This window comes from Balaenoptera borealis (genome assembly GCF_965194805.1).
Source record: "Balaenoptera borealis genome assembly, chromosome: 13".
In the NCBI taxonomy this organism is placed as follows: domain Eukaryota; kingdom Metazoa; phylum Chordata; class Mammalia; order Artiodactyla; family Balaenopteridae; genus Balaenoptera; species Balaenoptera borealis.
The window spans coordinates 100430137-100448451 of NC_138870.1; the positions used below are offsets into that span (position 1 = coordinate 100430137).

The 18315-nt window shown below is 54.7% G+C and overlaps 1 protein-coding gene across 5 annotated transcripts in view; it reads left to right on the plus strand.

Moving 5' to 3' along the window:
* The first annotated feature begins 5459 nt into the window (after window positions 1-5459).
* The window catches only part of MPPED1 (metallophosphoesterase domain containing 1), an 81496-nt gene continuing 68640 nt past the window's right edge, over window positions 5460-18315 (plus strand). Inside the window, exons 1-2 of one of the 5 annotated variants that reach the window (XM_082352675.1) lie at window positions 5460-5659; window positions 17574-17860. In XM_082352675.1, the coding sequence (XP_082208801.1) occupies window positions 17637-17860 (224 nt within the window). In that variant the 5' untranslated portion in view covers window positions 5460-5659; window positions 17574-17636. The other 4 variants (XM_082352674.1, XM_082352676.1, XM_082352678.1 and 1 more) reach the window with 4 other exon arrangements.

Here is an 18315-nt window from a genome sequence, read left to right on the forward strand (position 1 = left end):
CCTGGGACCTAGGCCACCCACAACAGTGGTGACTGGGAGTGGCACCAGGAGCTGAAACCTCCCTCGGGAGGCCTGTGGGCTGTAGCATCGTCCTGGCTACCGCAGCCTTTAGGGAGTGGATGGCCCTCCCAGGGCTTGGCCTCTGCCCAGCTCCTGGGGACTCCAATCCTAGAGCAGCATCACCTGGGGCCAGGAACGTCATTCCTGAAGCATGTCTTGGGCCAGCTGTCCAGTGACAAAGCCCTCACCCTCCAGGCCGATCTGCCAGGGGCAGACCCCTGTGGAATGATCAGCTAGGTGCCTGGAGCTCATTTTATACAAGGCTCTTCTCTGCACCTGGCTTTCTGGGTGATGGCCCGAGGGTCATATGGGGGGAGCACCCTGGAACGGGGTGGAGGACCCATTTGGACAACAGCCTGGCCAGATCCTCAGCTAGTGGCAGGAGGGAACTCCTGAGGTCTTTCCACATTTTGTCATTCATCTTTGAGCAAGCCCAGGAGCAAGCTGTTATATCACTTTTCTCCTCAGGTTGAGAAAAATGAGGCTTGGAGAAACATGAGGATGTTAGTGGCAGAACTGGGTTAGAATCCAGATCCCCAGACTTGGTATCAAGAACTGTGAGTGTTAACAGCCTCCACTTGCTGAGTGCCACCTGTGCACCGGGTGCTCTATGGGCACTGCCCTCAAGTCAGAAATTACTGTACCAGCTTTACAATAATAAAAAAAGAAGAGAATGAGGTTCAGAGTCACCAGCTATAAGTGGCAGAGGCAGGATTTGGACCAGTGGTTCAGTAGTTGGGGCAGTCATTATAGGCTGTACCTGAGCCTAACCAGAGGTGGGCAGGGCCTGGGGTCCCTGACAGGGTGTGGCTTTTCCACCCTGGGCTCTGGGCCAAGAGGAAGACCTGGGTAAGGCCCACGCCAGATGACTGCATTGAAACTGACCTGCCTCTGGGCTGTGTCAGGATCCAGACAGACCTGTGCTGGCAGGCAGAGACCTTGGAGGGGTATAATGGGGCAGAGGTGGGGATGCAAAGCCAGGCTTCATCCTTCCAGCCCCAGCTTGGGTCACCTCCTCCAGGGAGCCTCTCCCAACCCTCCTAGCCCATGCTGACTCCCACCTCCCCTAAAATCCTCTGGCCAGGGTGATTCCCGGGGCCTGACACAGCGCCTGGCATGCTGTAGGGGCCCAGTGAATACCTGCTGAATAATAACCGAACCCTGCAGGCTGGCTCTGAGCCAGGCACCATGGAGGACCTGAGGAGATCCTCGGTCAACAAGGCCCTAGAGTCCTCCAGGGCCTGGGCCTTGCCATGCCTCCGGATCATCCCAGCCCCTGCCCTACATGCCCCCCCCCCACTCTGCTCACATCCCTCCCAGAATGCCCCCCTCTCCATCCCTCACGATATTCTGATGATCATAGAAAAATTCAAGACAACAAAATGGTCCCATAAATAAAGTTAAAAATCACCCATAATCTGATCCCCAGGGTTGGCATTTTGCTCTACCTATCTCCTTTTTTTCTATTTCTCATTTTTCAAAACCCAGAATCAGGTACACTCTTGTGGAACCTACTTCACTTGTTTGTGGGATGTGGGATGAGCGTGGACATTTTCCTGCCACATCACATTTCAGCAACAGGATTTGGCCGCTTGAAATTCCCTGGACGTACAGTAATTTTTAAAACCGATCCCCTCTAGCTGGGCATCTAGCTTGTTTCAGATTTGGGGCTATTATAAACAGCCTGCAGTTATTGCCCTGGGACACCTTCCTGGAAGGTGAATTTCTTGGCCAGGGTATATCACACCACGCTCTTCCGAGACTCCGCGGCTTTGCACTCGGTCCCTCTGCTGGGCTATCCCTGTCCCATTTATCCTCATAGTGAAGTCTTCCTCCTCGGGAGCACACACATCACCTTTCTGAAGCATCCCCAGGCTGCATCTGCAGCCCTTCTCCCTGCCCTCAGCTGCCTCTTCCTTCTGGTGTCATGAGCATCTGCTGACCACCTTCCTCTCAGAGGGCAGAGAACCTGCCTTCTCTTACTTCTCTCTGGCTTCCAGCACATCGTAGGCGCCTGGGAAGTGCTTCCCGGTTGAACGGGCCATCCCCTGGCTGGTTTAGCAGTGTGGGATTGTGTGGTGTTTCTATTAGTCTCCATGAACAAGTGCCACTGTGTTATTAAATTTTCCAAAAGCAGAATGTCTGCTGTGTTTGCCAGATTGGTTGCTCTTTTAGGAGTGGGTCTACCCTGCCCATCCTGCACTCCTCATTCTCCATCTTTCGGAGCCCGTTCACTGGGCATCTATGATGGGCTCCAGGCCTGCAGGATGCAGGGCTGGGACCCAAAGCAGCCTGACCTTCAGGAGGCAGCCTGGACCAGGGTAGGTGTGGGTCAAGTTCAGAGCTCAATGTCTGGGACTGGGTGGTGCACGTAATGCAGGCCCCTTTGGTGGGGAGCTCATGCTTTGCTCCGAAGGAAGTGCTAAGTGCCAGGCATGTAGTAATTGCTCAATAAATGCATATCCCGGGAAGATAAGAGATGGCATCTGGGAGCTGAGGCAAGGGCCAGTGGGATCAGAGGTGGTGAGGAAGCTGATCTTGGAGGATGAGTGTCACAAGAACGTCTCTGCTCTCCCCTCAAGACCAGGACCAAAAATTCTCCACCATCCCCAACCACGTGTCCCCTCGGGTCTCCTGAGGCCACGAACAAGTTGTGGCTTTGTCCTTGGCAGGTGACAGGTGGAGTCTGTTGGGCTACTGAGCCCAAGCCCTGTCTCCCAGGCAGGTATGATGGACCCATGGAGACATTGCGCTCGGGAAGCCTGCATCCCTAGGGGGGAGAAAGATGCTCCCCGCTGAGTCTGGGATGCTCCTTCATGCTCCAGAGTTGGACAGCCCGGCTGGAGGAGCTGGGAGGCACTGTGTGCCAAGGGGAGGTTAGGTCAGCAGATCTCATCCTTCATCTGCTTATTCATTCCCTCACTCACCTGACACTGGCCTTGTCCCGGGTGCTGGGACACAAGACACCACAGAGCATCTTGCTCAAAAGCCTTCGGGGCACCGTGACCTGCTGGGCATGGCATTCAAGGCCTGCCTTGTGGAATGCTCCAGTCCCTCAGGGGCCCGCACCTCCCCCCTCCCCGTCCTGGGCATCTGCTTTCCTACTGTTGGTAGTGCCCACCAGGCTCATCTCCCCCGTCCACATTCTGCCCTTTCTTCCAGGCCCAGTCCTAGGCCCTCTTGCAGGAAGCCCTGCCCCATCCCCCAGGGTGGGCATCTCTCCTTCCCACCTGACACTCAGTCTGGGGTGTTCTCTGGGTGTGTCTCCCCTTTGGCCTTTCATGGGCGCCCCCTGCATCCCTGGCCACCCAACACGGGCCTGGCAGACACACAGTTCCCAGGACAACACAGGTACCAGATGGATGTTGCAGCCACCTGAGCTGCGAAGCTGACAGTGGACTGACCACACCTTCTCCCCGGCAGCAGGCCTGTGCTTTTACCTGGGGTTTCTTTCCTAAATTCCCGGGTGACCGCTCCCACACTCCTCTCCACGTGGCCTGAGAGAGCCTGCCCTGGGGCTCTGACCCTCAGGGGGCCAGGCAAACTCGAGCTGGGCACCTGCAAAGGTAAGCATGGCCTCGGGAGCCAGAGCAAGTACTCATGGGGGGAGGGGACTGGGGAACCCGATTTCCAGGACTGGCCCCGGAGGGAGACTGGGTGGCCTGCCATCGCTGTACCCCACCCACCATGTGTTTTACCCGTCCCTCCCACTCGCCCGGCTGACCTTGTATTTCCAGCCTGGCCTCTTCACTCTGCCCCAGAATTGTCCCAGCGATTCTGCCAAGTGAGGTCCACAGACAAGGAAGCGGGAGGGGGGTGACCAGCTGAGGCCCCCTCAGCCAGCACCCCCTCCCCCCGTCCTGGCCTCAGGGCCGCTGCCCAGGCCCCCATCGTCTCCCTCGGCAGCCCCAGCCTCTCCCCTCTTCAGCCCCTCCCCCTCCTCTGTCAGGGCTGCCTGAGCAAACTCTACAAAGGTAAACTCGGTCAGGTGCTCCAGCTCAAACACCTTCCATGGCTCCCACTGCTGGTCCCTTAGGCAGGCATCCGAGGTCCCTCCAGATCTGGCTCCCGGTCCTCCTCCACATTTCCTCTTTCTTCAGCTCCACTGAAGCTGCCATCCCAAATACGCCAAGGCCTTTGCAAACCCTGTTCCCTCTGCCTGGAATGCCTTTTCCATACCTTCTCTCCTTGCATACACTTAGTTGGGGTGGGTCCACCTCCAGGAAGCCCCACTGGGTAGCTGTTCCCACTTCCCCGCCGCCCTCACCTGCCCTGTCCCTGTCTGCCGCCCTACCAGACTGGCTCTCCCCAGGGGCAGGCCAGGTCTGAGGCACCCACACGGGGTGTCCTGTCCTTGGGGGTTGTGTCTGAAGCTCTGATGAAGCGGAAGTGGGAGGCATGGGGTAATGCGCGTGTGCTGGGGGAGGGGGACCCACAAACATCTGTTGGGGCGCCTTAGGTGGACCTCTGAGGAGTTACACCTCCTTCTCACCTGCCTCTCAGTCTGGGAGGCCCCGGCCTGACCTGTGCCGGTGGACACCAGTCTCCACCCATGGCAGAGGCTAGAGGTCACAAGGGGCCTCTCAAACTCCCCAGGGTAGGGCCACGGAAGCTGGGGTGTTGCTCTCCCCCTCCCCAGTAAGTCAGGGCCTTCTTCAAGCCAAGGGCCGGATCCTCGGGTCCAGACCAGCTTACCTGCCCACTCCGGGTTAGACCTCTGCTGGCCACCCATTCTACCCCGGAATTGGGGACCTGGGACCCCCAGAGGGAAGAGATGGGGGCGCAGGAAGGGGGCCAGGCCTATGCAGCCTAGGGGCTGGGGTCCACATATCTCGAAAAGGGGGGCGGAGGGGAATTCTCAGACTTCTGGCAGGAGGGGTCCGGGGCCGGGTACCCTCGCGGTCCTGGAAGAGGGTCCGGGGCGGGGGCGGGGGCCGCGGCGCCCCGGAAGGAGCAGCGAACGCCCCAGCACGCGGTGCCCGCTGCCGCGGCTCGGGAGGTGAGAGCGCCCCCGCCGCGCTCCCCGCCCACCCCGCGCGCGGCCGGGCCCGGGGCCGGGGAGAGGCGCTGGGCGAGGCGAGGCAGCCGCCGGCCCTTTTCCGCAGCGCGGGCCCCGCTCCTCCTCCCCGCGCCCCGGCCGGCTCCCTCGCTCCCTTCCCCAGGGCGGCGGGATGCGTCGCCGGGACCGGGCGGGGGCCGAGGGCCGAGGCCTGGCCGGTTTGGTGGGGGCCCCGGCGGCGGCCGCGCGGGACCGGGGACCGAAGGCGCGAGCGCGCCCCTCCCGGCGCCGGGGCGGGGGGAGGCGGGGAGGAAGGGGGGGAGGGAGGAGGGCGGCGGCGGGAGGGGGAGCCGGGGAGGCTCGGAGCCGCGCGGCGGGCGGGCAGGCGGGCGGGCGAGGGAGCTGGCGGCGGGGAGCCCCCCCGCCCCCCGAAGGAGGAGTCTGGCTCCCACTTGCTGCCTCGGACGCGCGGCAAGGCGGCCGCCGCCGGAGGAGCCCCCGCCCCTGCGCGCCTCCCTCCCCGGAGCCGGGCCCCTGCCTCCCTCCGTGCGCGCTGCAGCTCGCGGCCGCCGCGGCCGCCAAAGAGGAGCCCGGGGCCAGGTAGGGCCGGGGGCGGGCCGGGAGCGGGCCGGGGCGCGGCGGGCGCGGGGCGCGGACGCCGGGCCGAGCGGGGGCGCGGCCGGGACCCTCTCCAGGCGCGGGGTGACGCCCGCGGCGCGGCGCACGGGCGCCCGCAAAGTTACTTTGGCTGCCTTTGCCGGGTGCTGGCGCCCTGGCCCGGCACCCCGGCTGCCCTGGCGACCTAGCGGGTGCCGCTGGGAGGGGCTCGGCCGGGGCGCTGGACTCTGACTGGGGCCGAGGGGTCAGCGAAACTTTTCCCCAGCTCGCCAGTCGCTGCTGGCTGCCGGCGGAGTTGCTGGTGGAAGAAGCGGATTGGTGGGGTGCAAGTGATGAAGATGGTGATAACAATAGCAGCCCCTAGTCGTTGAGAGCCTACTGTGCGCAGCGAAGCCCCTGCTGGTACTTGGGGGCAAGGGAGGCGGGGACTAATGCTGGTCTAGTGGCCACTTTTGCTAGGCATTGCTGCAAACTTCATCCATCCATCCATCCATCCGTCCATCCACCCACCCATCCACCCATCCATCCACTCACTCATTCTGTACATATTTATTACTGTCTGCCGTGCGCCGGCCACAGGGGATTCAGTGGCTGACCAGGCAGGTTCCAGCCACGCAGGCAATATTTCATGGACTGCCCAGGCTGAGGAACAGTTTTGTCTCGTGTGTGTTTATTCTGGGACTTGTTATAGGAGAGTGAATTCACGCATAGTCTCCCTTGAATCGGTGGAGACAGAAGAGGGTCAGTCTGAGAGCTGATGTGTCCAGGAGTCTGTGGCAGGCCACAGCTTTGGGTCCTAGACCCACCGTGTCTTCCATCCCCTCCCCTCCCATCCCCTCTCCACTGGGGCTGGGAGGCTGGAGGTGGCATCAGGAGGCCCCACCCTGGAACTGGCCCCCAAGGCCGCTCAGCTGAGCTCTCTGGGAAGTCTTTGCCCAGTGATGGGTCAGAGCCTCTCCCAGCTCCCCTTGGGGGCTTGGTTGCCTCTCCCTCCCCATTTCCAAGGCCCCTGTTGAACGGCCCAGAGGAGAGCTTGTTAAGTGGCAAACAATTATGAAATTAAACCAGTGAACAAAAGTGGGCTGGTTGGTGAATGGTGAGCTGGCGCCACAGGACTTGAATGGTGGTGGGAGACTTGCTAGCAGGGACCAGCCATGCGGGGGTCCAAGCAGACACTACCATCGTCAATACCCTACCTGGTATTTGCAAAAAAAAATTAAACCAACTTCATGAATAATTTGTCACATTGGCTAAAATGCTCTGGGGGATGTCTCAGAGGCCACCGGCTGACTGCCACATTCAAGTTGGAAGCCAGGCCTCCATCCACGTGAGCCAGCGCACTAAGAGACCATTTGGGGAGGGGGTGGTGGATTTGGCTGGGCCGAGGCAGGCCTCTGGTGGTGGGGAGCACACCGGGGCTGTAGAGCCAGCGGGGGGTGGTCGGGAGGCATTCTGGAGCCGGGCACAGTGTAACTCGGGGACTGCGGTGTGGAAGCCATGCATAATAAACTGTGCTTCATGACGCCCAGCTCCCTGCAAATTGGCTTTCCGAGTGGCAGCCCCACAGCACTTGTAAAATCTTTTTCCTTAAGATGGGTTTCTGCGAAATGGTTACATCTATTTGAGTGCTCACTCCGTGGAGGTGCATTAATTGGCTGATGGCTAGTCAAAAGGCGATAATCCGGTCACAGTGGTTTAATCGTGTATTCGGAAGTGGTTCAACGTGGGGCAGCCTTCCTATTTATTTCTTAGTCCTAGGAATTTCCGAAGACCTGGATTGAAGTAGATCCCTATAATGTTGATGTGGGTAGGCTCAAAGTGTCACCTACATGTGGGATGTCGTATCTCCGATGCAGTTGCTGTGTGAACACTTAAAATCATTCATATACACCCTAACCCTGTGGGCTGTGTTTATGGACAGATAGAGTAGGTCTAAGTTTAGGTAAGAGACTGGGGCTTTAGGATCTTTCTTTTAGCGCCCAAACCGTGTCAGGAATACACAGACACATAAAGTAGCCATTCAAGAAAAGCCTGCTTTTTAAAAATTTCCCAGTCCACTATTAAATCTTCATCCGATGAAAGTAATTTAAGTTCATTTGTTTTCCCTTGAACTTGCTGCATTCCCTTGTAGGCATTCACCTAACACAGGACACATCTCTCTGCACTTGTCTGAGGAGTTAAGGATGGTAGCAGGATTTCACTGAAGGGTAGCACTCAAGGAGAAAAATCAGCATTCTGGGTGCGGGTTCTGGACTAGTGGAAAAAAGAAAACCTTCCCCAAAGTGCAATCATCTTTTAATCTATCAAAATGATTTCGTTTTTCCAATTTCAGGCCTGTGAACTGATCACGGATAGCAGGGCAGAGGAAATTAATCATCCAGGCAAAGACTTTTAACAAGTAAATATTATGCACAGAAAAACATGCAATTAGTGGAGGTTAGTTAATGCCTTTCAAGTTTCGGTGGTGCACTGCAGTAAGGGTGGAATTTCTGCGTTATCCCTGAATTGTCTGTCAAAATCTTTAATGTGACAAAGTGACGTGTCTCTCCCATTGCCCCTCCCTCACCAGGAACAGAAAAAGGGTCTTTTCAGGCATCCCCCCTTTCCATTCTTCTTCTCTCTGAGATCTCTCCGTTCAGCAAATTGGTACCTTTGTCTGCCTGCACCTCTGGAGCGAGGGACCCTGGGGAAAGGGACTCCCCAGGTGCAGGAGCCCGGGAATGGGTTCTCAGGCTTGCTCTGTGCCCACCGATCACACAGTTAATGGCATCGCAGATGTGAGACAGGCTGCTTGTGGGATCTTCCTTCCGGCCAAACTTCTCACCCTCTAGGATCAGATATGCCAGACACTTGGGGGGCAGGGAGGAGAGGGGGCGAAGGGAATGCTTCACACAGCAAGAACCGTCTAGACTATGCTGGGTCACCCTGAAAGCAATTCCCTGCAGCCGTGTTTCCTGGGGTGTGGATGTCCCCACGGAATGAGACCACCAGCTAGCTTCCTCTCCAAACTGCCACTGACATTGTGTGGCTCGGGTCTGAAGAAGTGACAAAAATGTAAAAAACAAAAGCAACCCTAAGGGAGACAAAAAAAAGAGAGGCCCCCTTTTTGGGGGGTGGTGTTGGAGAGAAGGTATAAATAGTTCCTCTGTTAATTTGATTTGCTGTGACTCTCCCTGGTGACACGGCCATTCTGCTGCTAAAACAAATGCTTCACTTTATTTTGATCTCCCCCCCCCCCCGCTAAGGAGACAAGACTTAGTTATGCTTTATTTCCATTTAAAATACCTGTGGCCAACGAGGGCAGCCCAATCCCGTGGGGGAAAAAAAAAATCTTAGCAAATTGGGATTATATGTTTTAATTTTGGACTCAGATAGTGGCTTGAGATGTTCTTTGGTTTTTCCACACCTTTCTGTGAATTACCAATTGGCGGCGTTTTCTTGGACGTGAACTTGGCCAGCTTGATGTCAGACTCTGGTCGTACATCATAAGTAGATGCAGCTACCCCCCAAAAAAAGTCTCCCCTCTGGTTGATTGTGAGATGCGTTGAGTTCAGACTCAAGGATGGAGTAGGTGCCTCTCTCCACCACCCCAACCCCAAACCCTGAAAGTTTGCTTCTATTACATGACTTCACATTTCCATCCCCTCCTTCCAAGAAGGATTTGAGGCTCAGCGTTGATACACACGAAAAGACTTTTGGCATCGCGCATGCTAATTTCATCACTTTAAGGAGAAAATGATGCCTGCCTCCCGTTTCCCCTTCATTTTATTCTTTTGCATTTTCCGACAGTACCGCAGCCTGCAAGGCTGCAAAATATATTGCACCGGTTACCTGAGAAGTGTGAGCTCATCCCTGCACCCTGCCTTTCCCCCTTCACAACGAAGTGCTTTTGGCATTGCAATGCTCATGGAAAAGGCAAACGTTCCCTCCCCCACCCTAGGCTCCCTGCACAAAGGGGTGTGTGTGTGCGGTGGGGGGGGGGGGGTGTGGAGAATGGAGTTTTGCTTTTGTAAGTTTGTCATTCAGACACATTAGTTAATTGATCATACTTTGGAGATTTAATCCTTAATTGCAAATTCCCACATGATCACAAAAAATGCACTTAAACTCATCGTAAAAATGGCAAAACCCCAGTCTCAGACTTAAGTGTAGAATTACCATAGTGCCGATTTGATTATGCTTCAGTGACATCTGTTTAATAGATTTCCATGAGAACTGTAAATCCACATTCACTTTCTTTGCAAATTGTAACTGAACGCTGAGCACCCCAGACCCTCTTGCTTCTCCCCCTCCCCAACCATGTGCATCCCACACCTCCATTAATGTTGAGTGTTACTTGACGCGTACGTGGGAAAGGGATGCAGAATGCTGATTTTTTTCACATGTAACTCGTATTTCCTTTTGTGTGTGGGTATGTGTGCGTGCTTGTTTGAAACGGATCCGAGCAGCTTCCCATCTCAACTCCACAGATACGCGACTCTCCAAATGCTTTATTTCGAAAACTAGGACATAGCACTTTGCAGAAGAAAAATCAGTCCATTCACCATTATTTATGTGATTGCTGATCTGCTAGATGGATATAGAAAGCACCAAGAATTATAATAATTTATGGAGCGGAGCAGTGGTTTACAAACATTTCTCAGCCCGAGCTTTGAGGGTTTCTTTGCTTCTCGGGCCTCGTTCAGTGCTCCGGGAATGGAGAATATTCAGAATTTGAAGACCAGCGGGGTGAACTGACTGCATTCATATCTAAAATTAAAGGAATAAGTGAGCAGCTATTTGTGGCAGACAGGACATGATCCAGTAAGTAGCACTCTTCATCATTCTGAAATAAAAGTACATAATTGGAAAATGAAGCGGCAGCGACTGCTTAGGGGGGGTAGGCGGCAAGGAATTAGAAAGTGTAATTTAAAATCATGTAGTCATAATTCAAAATGGGCCCAGCTAAAAGGTTTTAAAGTGGTAATGCTTTAAAGTCACTCGTGGTTGATCCTTTTTCAAGGAATATGGTCTAATTTTCACAATATTTGTGGATTCCTTCATCGACTTAGCCCATCAGCTTATTCAACGTGGCTGCTAATACCAGCGGCAGGCCAGTATTTTTTTTTTTTTCCCTTGGAAACCCACAGTTGATAAAGAAGGAGGTCAAAAATAAGGGCTGTCATTTCAGACACATGGGGGGATTGGGTCTGATTTTTTTCCTACTGGGCTGTTTGTTCTTTTTCCTTTCCTTTGAGTTCCTATGTTTTTTTTTTGTTTTCTTTTGTTTTTTTACCCTTTCTGACATTTTCAACTACTGACTAATCAATTGCATATTTTCAGGCATGAGCAAAACAACGGGAAAAAAAACCCAGTTTAAAAGTGATTTTTGAGCTCGTGTGGAAGCATGGCCTGTAAAAGAATCATTCCCAAATCCCCACACCTTGGCACTTTTCTGTTAAATATGATTTCCCCTGCATTTTGCATTGGGGGGGGCACAGCTTAGGTGTTAGCGTGGGCGTGGTTTTTCTGCAACATTTTGCCGCCTTGCCACTAAGTTCTCAACAAAAGCTTCAGCGAGCAGTGCGTTGGGCTGAGCTGGCTTCCTCTCTGCATCTCTCTGGGGGACCGGCCAGAGACAGTCGTCTGCATGATGGGCTGACCTGTTGGAGGGGCTGGGGTGCTGGCTGCCCCCCACTTGCGGTCCAAGGAGGAGAGGAGTGGGAGCGAAGACGGGGTTGGAATCCTGGGGACACTCTCCAGGTGTTGGGCTCCGTCAGAACGCTGCTGTGGGAAAGGCTCTCGGGGCAGATGTTTCTCGGGGGGCTTCTCCTGTTTAATGCACAATCACCCCTGTGTAATCATTGATTGTCATCTGAGTTTCGGACTCAGGACAGCACAGTATTGTCCTGGCCTCACAGTTATGGCTACAAACATGCCAGTGACGGAGAGAGAGAGACATTGGTACCTTTTGGGGGTGGGCGCCTTAACAGCCTCTGGTTGGCTTTGATTACGGTGACCTTTACCCTTTATGACATTTTCAGCTATTGAAATGGGGGCACTTTTGAGAGCTGGAGAGGATGCTGGTCGTAATGACTGACCGGGGACAGCAGACGTGAACCGGGACTGTCCCGAGCCCACCCCGGCTCTGAAGAGCCTGAGGGAGTGGGTGCCTCTAGCCGTGTGGCAAAGGGAAGCTATCTTTGGTCTGCAGATCGGCAACCCCGGCAGCGCGGTGGCTTGTAGATTTCCCTTCCATATTTGTTGGGCAGATTTGGGCTGCCAGGACCACCCAAGTGTCTCCTTTGCAGAAATCCACCTGCTATTAAGGTGCTCCGTGTAAGCCGAGGTCCTTCTCAGTGTCTCCTTCTGGGCCTTTGGCACATGCTGGCGGGCCCCATAGTTTGGTAGGGGCCTTCTCGGGGGCCCTCCAGGCCCCTCCCCTCTACCTCCTCATAAGGGGGTCTGAGCTGCCCTGCGGATCTGTCCAGCTGCTCCTGTGGGGCTCCAAGCCCTTTGAGGGTCAGTTTCATATCTGAGTCATTTGGGTCCCAGAACAGGGCCTGCCCTCGAGGGGCAGCAGTGAGTGTTTCAGGGCTGACCAGTGTTCTGCGGTGACCTGGGTGAGGGAGTGGTGAAGTTTGCCTAGAAAACTAGTCAAGGGCAGGTGGTACAGGGTGTGTCCCATCACAGCACCCTGGGAAGTAGTGACCTCTGACTCACCCAGTACTGGGTGGGAGGGCAGGGGCCGGGAGCCCCCTGATTATCTGAAAATCTCTGCTCGATCCTCGGAAGTTCCTGGAGGAGCTCCTGGGTTTCATCGGAACTTTCTAACCCCAGTGGAAGAGACGCTTAGTGAGAACCTACTGGGTGCTGGCTCTCAGCCAGGTGCTTTTGCAGGTACCGTGTCCTGCACTCCTGCCAATGGCTCTGGGCGGGAGGTTTAGCATCCACGTGCTTACAGGTGAGAAACGCAAAATCCGAGGAGGTTAAAGCTGCTTTGGAGTCTGGGCTTGGTACCTGAGGGCCTGTATGGTTTCTCTTACTCACTCATTCGTTTGTGTATTGTTTTATTCTTTGGCGCCTCAGCTCAGACACAGGACATTACTCTGGGAGCTTCGGTGGGAGAAACCCCAGGGAGGTCAGAGTTGGGGGGTGGGGGGACATCTTCCCAAGGCCCCGAGCCAGGAAACAGGTGTGCGTGTACAGGTGGGGGTGGTGCGTGGAGCCTTCCAGGCGGAGGGAACAGCACGTGCGAAGGCTCAGAGGCGGGACTCCCGGTGTGCCGGGGAAACCTGGAGTGGAGAGCTTGGCCGGAGTGGTGAGGCTGGGGGCAGGTGTGGGCTCCCGGGCTGATCTAAGGAGCCGGGCTTCCCCACAGAACAGCAGAATGCTCCTGACGAGATCCAGTGCGTGGGAAGGAATGGCGTGGTCAGAGTGCATGTTAGCACCTTGGTTCTGGAGGCTGGTGTGATGTGTGGCCTTGGTGATGCAGCAAGGAGGGCAGACAAGGTTGTGGAGGCAGCAGCGGGAGGTGGGGCCCAGGTTGGCCTCTTTCCCGGGTATGAGCTTCCCGTACCGTCCGTCCCGAATAGCTAGTTGCTGCCTGGTGCCTCGGCCGGCATCCAGGCTCCTCCTGGCCTGACTCAACTCAAGGCACCTGAGGACCAACAAATAAATGTCTCTGAGGGGAAAACAAAAAGAGAAACCACCTTGTGAAAGAATAAGACTTTTGAAAAGTGAGCCCTAAAGAATGGAAGGAGTTTTTCAACAAGAAGTTTTCAACTCTCCCAATCTGGGCTGACTGGGCCTTTATGGAGGGACCGGCACAAGGCTCCCGTCACCCCATCTGTCACCTCCTGACGGGACCAATGAGAAGGTGGAAGCACAGAGAGGTTAAGTGACTGCCCAGGGTCCCGTAGCTAAGCAGCACCGAATTTGAACCCTGAACCTCTGACCTCAAAGTCCAGGCCCTCCTCCATTGCAGAAGCACACCAGGGGCCAACAACAATAATAATATGATGAGACTGTTTATTGATGCTGTCTCTGCCTCAGGGCCTTTGCACTTGCTGTCCCCTCCGCCTTGGTTCTCTTTCCCAGGTCTGGCTCCCTCTCAGCATTCACTTTTGAGGTGATGGCACCTCTTTATACAGGCCTTTCTTGATCATCAATTTAAAGTAACAACCTTCTTCTCCCCCAGTACTCATTATTCCATCACCCCATCCTGTCTTCTTCCAGGTACATATTATTATCTGGAAGTATCTTTTCTATTTACCTATGTGTTTGCTTTCTTGCCCCCACCTCCGGTTCCTTGAGGGCAGTGACCTGTTGATTCTTTCACTGCTCTTTGTGGCATCTGGACCGGTGACGGCACATAGGGCCAAGGTCAACATTTGTTGAATAAGTAAATGCATTAATCAATCTATTCCACCCTCCTCTTTGTAGTCCCATTTCCTTCCTGCCCACTGGCACGGAGGAAGCCCCGGTGGCCCAGCCAGGATGTGTGACTTGCTCAAGGTCATTCCACTGGACAGAGAGCCAGGATGGAAGCCCAGGTGGTCTCCCCCGCAGCGGGTCCCAGCACCCTCCGCGTTGCCTGCGTGCTGGGTTGTTCTGTGGACCAGGCGTAAGTGCTTCCCAGCTCTAAGCCGTTTGTTTGGGAATCGCTGCTCCCCCTCCGTGGATCGGCTGTGTTCTCCGCACAGTGGCTGGCGCTGCTGCAGCTCCATCAATATTAAATGGGTATTAAAAGGAGGCTCTGCCTTCCCAGTTTCCCTGATTTCTCTGAGCAGGGCCCATTGCAAACCCCCTTTATGTGAAATGCAGCATTTCACTGCGGAGCGCCTCCCGGGACGCCTTGCCGCCTGCCTTTTCTGGCTGAGTCCCCTGGTGCAGAGTGGTTCTCCCCCACTGCGGCTAGCCCGGCTGCAGGACGTGCAGGCGCCCGCTCCTTGGGGGCAGGGATGGGTGGAGGGCCCCATCCCCGCACCCCTCCCTTCATCCATCCCCGCACCCCTCCCTTCATCCATCCCCGCACCCCTCCCTTCATCCATCCCCGCACCCCTCCCTTCATCCATCCCCGCACCCCTCCCTTCATCCATCCCCGCATCCTTCCATCCATCCCTGCATCCATACATTCACTAATTCAGTATTTATGAAGCATCTGTGGTGGGCCCTGGGGTGACGATGATGATAAAAACAACAATAACAACATTTTTGAGCATTTACTATGTGCTGGGCTCCGCGATAAGCAGTTTACATGTGTCACCTCATTAAATCTTCACGACTGTATAACATGGGTACTATTTTCTCTCCATTTCGTGGACGAGGAATCGGAGCCCCTGGCAGGTCACAGAGCTGCTGGGGCTTGAGCTGACGTACCAGGGTGAGCGAGGGAGACCTAGGCTCAGCCCCCAGGGGACGTGCAGGCTCTTCATGGGACCCTGGGACGAGGACCCCTGATCAAGGCCTCTCTGAGGAAATACTGGCGTTGTTGAGGGGTAAAGGGTGAGTTTAGGCAGCTGGAGAGGAGGCCAAGTCGGGGGCGTCCAGGCTGCCTGTGTCCAGGTCTCAGCACCACCCTTTCTCTGTGCTCGGCTTGGGCAAGAGACCTCACTTCTCTGTGACACACCGTTCTCATCTGCAGAATGGGAGGTATTGGAACACCTATGTCATAGGTAGGTGGTGAGCCTTAGAGAGGGGCCCCTCGAAAGTGTTGGAACTGCGTGCTCTGAACCAGCGCACAGCACTCATTAGCTAGAGGCCTCTGCTGGGCACAGACCTGTGTGGCTGGAGTGTGAGCAGGGCCCGCGGGCCGTGGGTCCTCCTCAGAGGAGCCACGGAAAGCCACGGTAAGGATTTCAAGCAGGGGCTTGACGTAGTCAGCTTACATTTGAGAAAACTGCGGTTCTTCGGGGCTCCTGGAGCTGCCCCCTTTGCTCACACTGGACCACAGGTACCCCAGCACCTGGGCAGCACCTGCCCAGAGCAGGCCTTCTGTACACAGGTCCCCGATTGAACTGAATAGTGATTATAATAGTAACGGCGAACATTAGCTGGGCGCTTGGTGCCTGCCAGGCCTTGTGCTTAGAATTCCCGTTCGTTTAACCTGCACAGCTGCCCTGGGGGCCGATGTTACTGTTATCAAACCCACTTCCCAGAAGACGAAGCTAAGACTTAGATTAGGAAGTTGGTTTAAGGTCACACAGCAGGTCAGCTCCAGGCTGGGCCTCAAACTCTTGTTCAGATCTGGGCTGTTGGAGCCCTGGACCTCGGCGTCTGCTGCCTTGAGGCCTCTCCTGGGGTAAACAGGATGGGCACAGGCCCCGAGGCCTGGACACCCTGACTCACCCAGCTCGGAGGCCTGCCACGCTGCATCCGCCGGGGGAGCAGATTCGTTAGAAACAACGAACAGGACAAAGAACAGGAGCAAGTGCGTCCTGGAGGGAAAAGGCTGATTGTTTTCTCCTTATCTTCCCAAGTGGAGAGGAGGGGTATGTATTCTGAATCAGGATGCATTTTTTTGGGGGGGAGGATAGTGACGGGAAAGCAGAAGGAAATTGCTATTTATTGCACCTTGTATGGGCATGATTGTTGAGAGTTAAAAAAATTAATAATCCATTTCTCCTTTGCACCTAATTAAAATGTTCTCCAGTCTCTAATTTTTGTCATTTTCCTAATCTAATTTGTTTTCTGACTGTGTCCATTCGTCTTCCACGTGCAAAGCAAAGGGGATTTTTCTTCGTTTAAGGTGACTGGGATCTGACTGTCCAGGAACAGTTTAAATGATGTTATTTTCTCCTTGGTTAAATGAAGTGCAGATACAATCGTCGGAGGGTCTGAATGACCAGAAACCAAAACAAAACAAATCTTTGAGGCATTTCCTATTTACCTAGTTAAAAAGAAAATTATGGAAAAGAACAAGAAAAAAGATGATCTTAATGAGGAAGCATGGGCCGTCATGGCAAGTGTGTGTGTCAGGGTAGGATGCAGTCTTATCCAGGACCTACGTTTCCAGGATTCCACATAGCCGAGTTGGAATCAAAAAGGGACATTTTAAATCTAGTAACTACAAATGCAAACTGTACTTTCCAATGAAAGAAATGAAAAAAATATATATAGCGTTTGTAAGCTGTGATTTGAGTGGATTCAAGGTTTGACTGGGAACATCGGAATTCCTGAGATCCTTATAAGGCATTTGAGAAGGTTGTTTTTTTTTTCTTTTTTTTTTTTAAGTAGATTCCCACCCCACGCCCGACCATGGCCACCCCCTGAGCTGAGTTGGTGTATGGCAGTCTTTCTGGGAAAATCCCTTCTCCGGGCGCTGCTAAAAAGATATCTTTAGGCGAAATGGTGGTTGATGAAGGAATTTGTGCCCGTGCTTTCCCCACCTGCTCGGGCTTGTAGGGGTGTGGCCGTGTGGGAGTGTGTGTTGCGGGGGGGCGGGGGGGGGTGGTTCTGAGGGAAGGGGGTGGGGTTGGAGGTGAATCCTTCCTATTCCCCAGTTCCGAAAACTAAAACTTACCTTACCTGTTTCCAGAATACCAGCCATTGTCTTCCGCATCTCACGGCCACCACGCTGTGGGCTCTGGGGGGTTTTGTCGAAGGCAAAAAAAAAAAAAGTCTTAAGTGTTTAAACATGTTGGACCATGCATGCATCCGTCCATAGCGTTGTGGGTTTTTTTTTTTTTTTTTTTTTTGGTCCCCTCCCTCCCTTCCCTTTTCTTTTTACCGAAGTATATTCATCAAACTGCTGAGTTGGAAAGATTTGTAATGAGTTTTTGAGCTGTACGACTGTGTTGTTTTTTTTTTTTTCCCTCTCCCCCGCCCTCTCCCTCTTTCTAAATCTTCATCTGACATTAAATAAAGCAAATCCCAAACAGATTAACTGTCGCGCGGTTCTCCTCCGTCTCCTCAGTCTGTTCCCAGGTCTGGCTCGGGGCCGGGCGGCGGGAGATGCCCGGGCGGCCTGCGGAGGCCCATGTGGCGCGCTAGGTGGGAGCCCGGCGTCCTGAAGGCAGAGGCCCTGGCCCTCCTGCCCTGCGGCCTGGGCATGGCCTTCTCCCAGTCCCACGTGACGGCCGCTCGGAGGCACCAGCACAGCCGGCTCATCATCGAGGTGGATGAGTACAGCTCCAACCCCACCCAGGCCTTCACCTTCTACAACATCAACCAGGGCCGCTTCCAGCCGCCGCACGTGCAGATGTGAGTGGGCGCCTCCGATGGGACTGCTGGGTGGGCGGTGTGGGTGGTGAGGGCCGTCCGGGGAGGGCTCCTGGACTCGGGGTGCCTCCTGGCTTCTGGGCCCAAGCGTTTCAGGCAGCGGTTCTGGAATAACCAGATCAGCGAGGCTCTGAGTTGGGAGGGATGTGGGAGAAGTTGCAGCGTGCTGGCCTGTGGGCCGATTCTGGCCTGGAGTCTTGTTTCATTTGGCCAGGAGAATGTTTTACAAATATTGAAAAATGAGGTGATTGCACATAAAAATCCAGACTTCTGGCTTTGCCGTACAAAACCCAAAGTCCTGGCAACCCCAGGCCCATACGTCCTCGTGGCAACGTCTGGGAGGCTGAGTTCCAGCTGCCCCTTCTTGGTATTTGGTATTGGGTTACTGACTCCCTGGTCTAATTCATGTTGCTCGTTGTACAGATGGGGAGGATGAG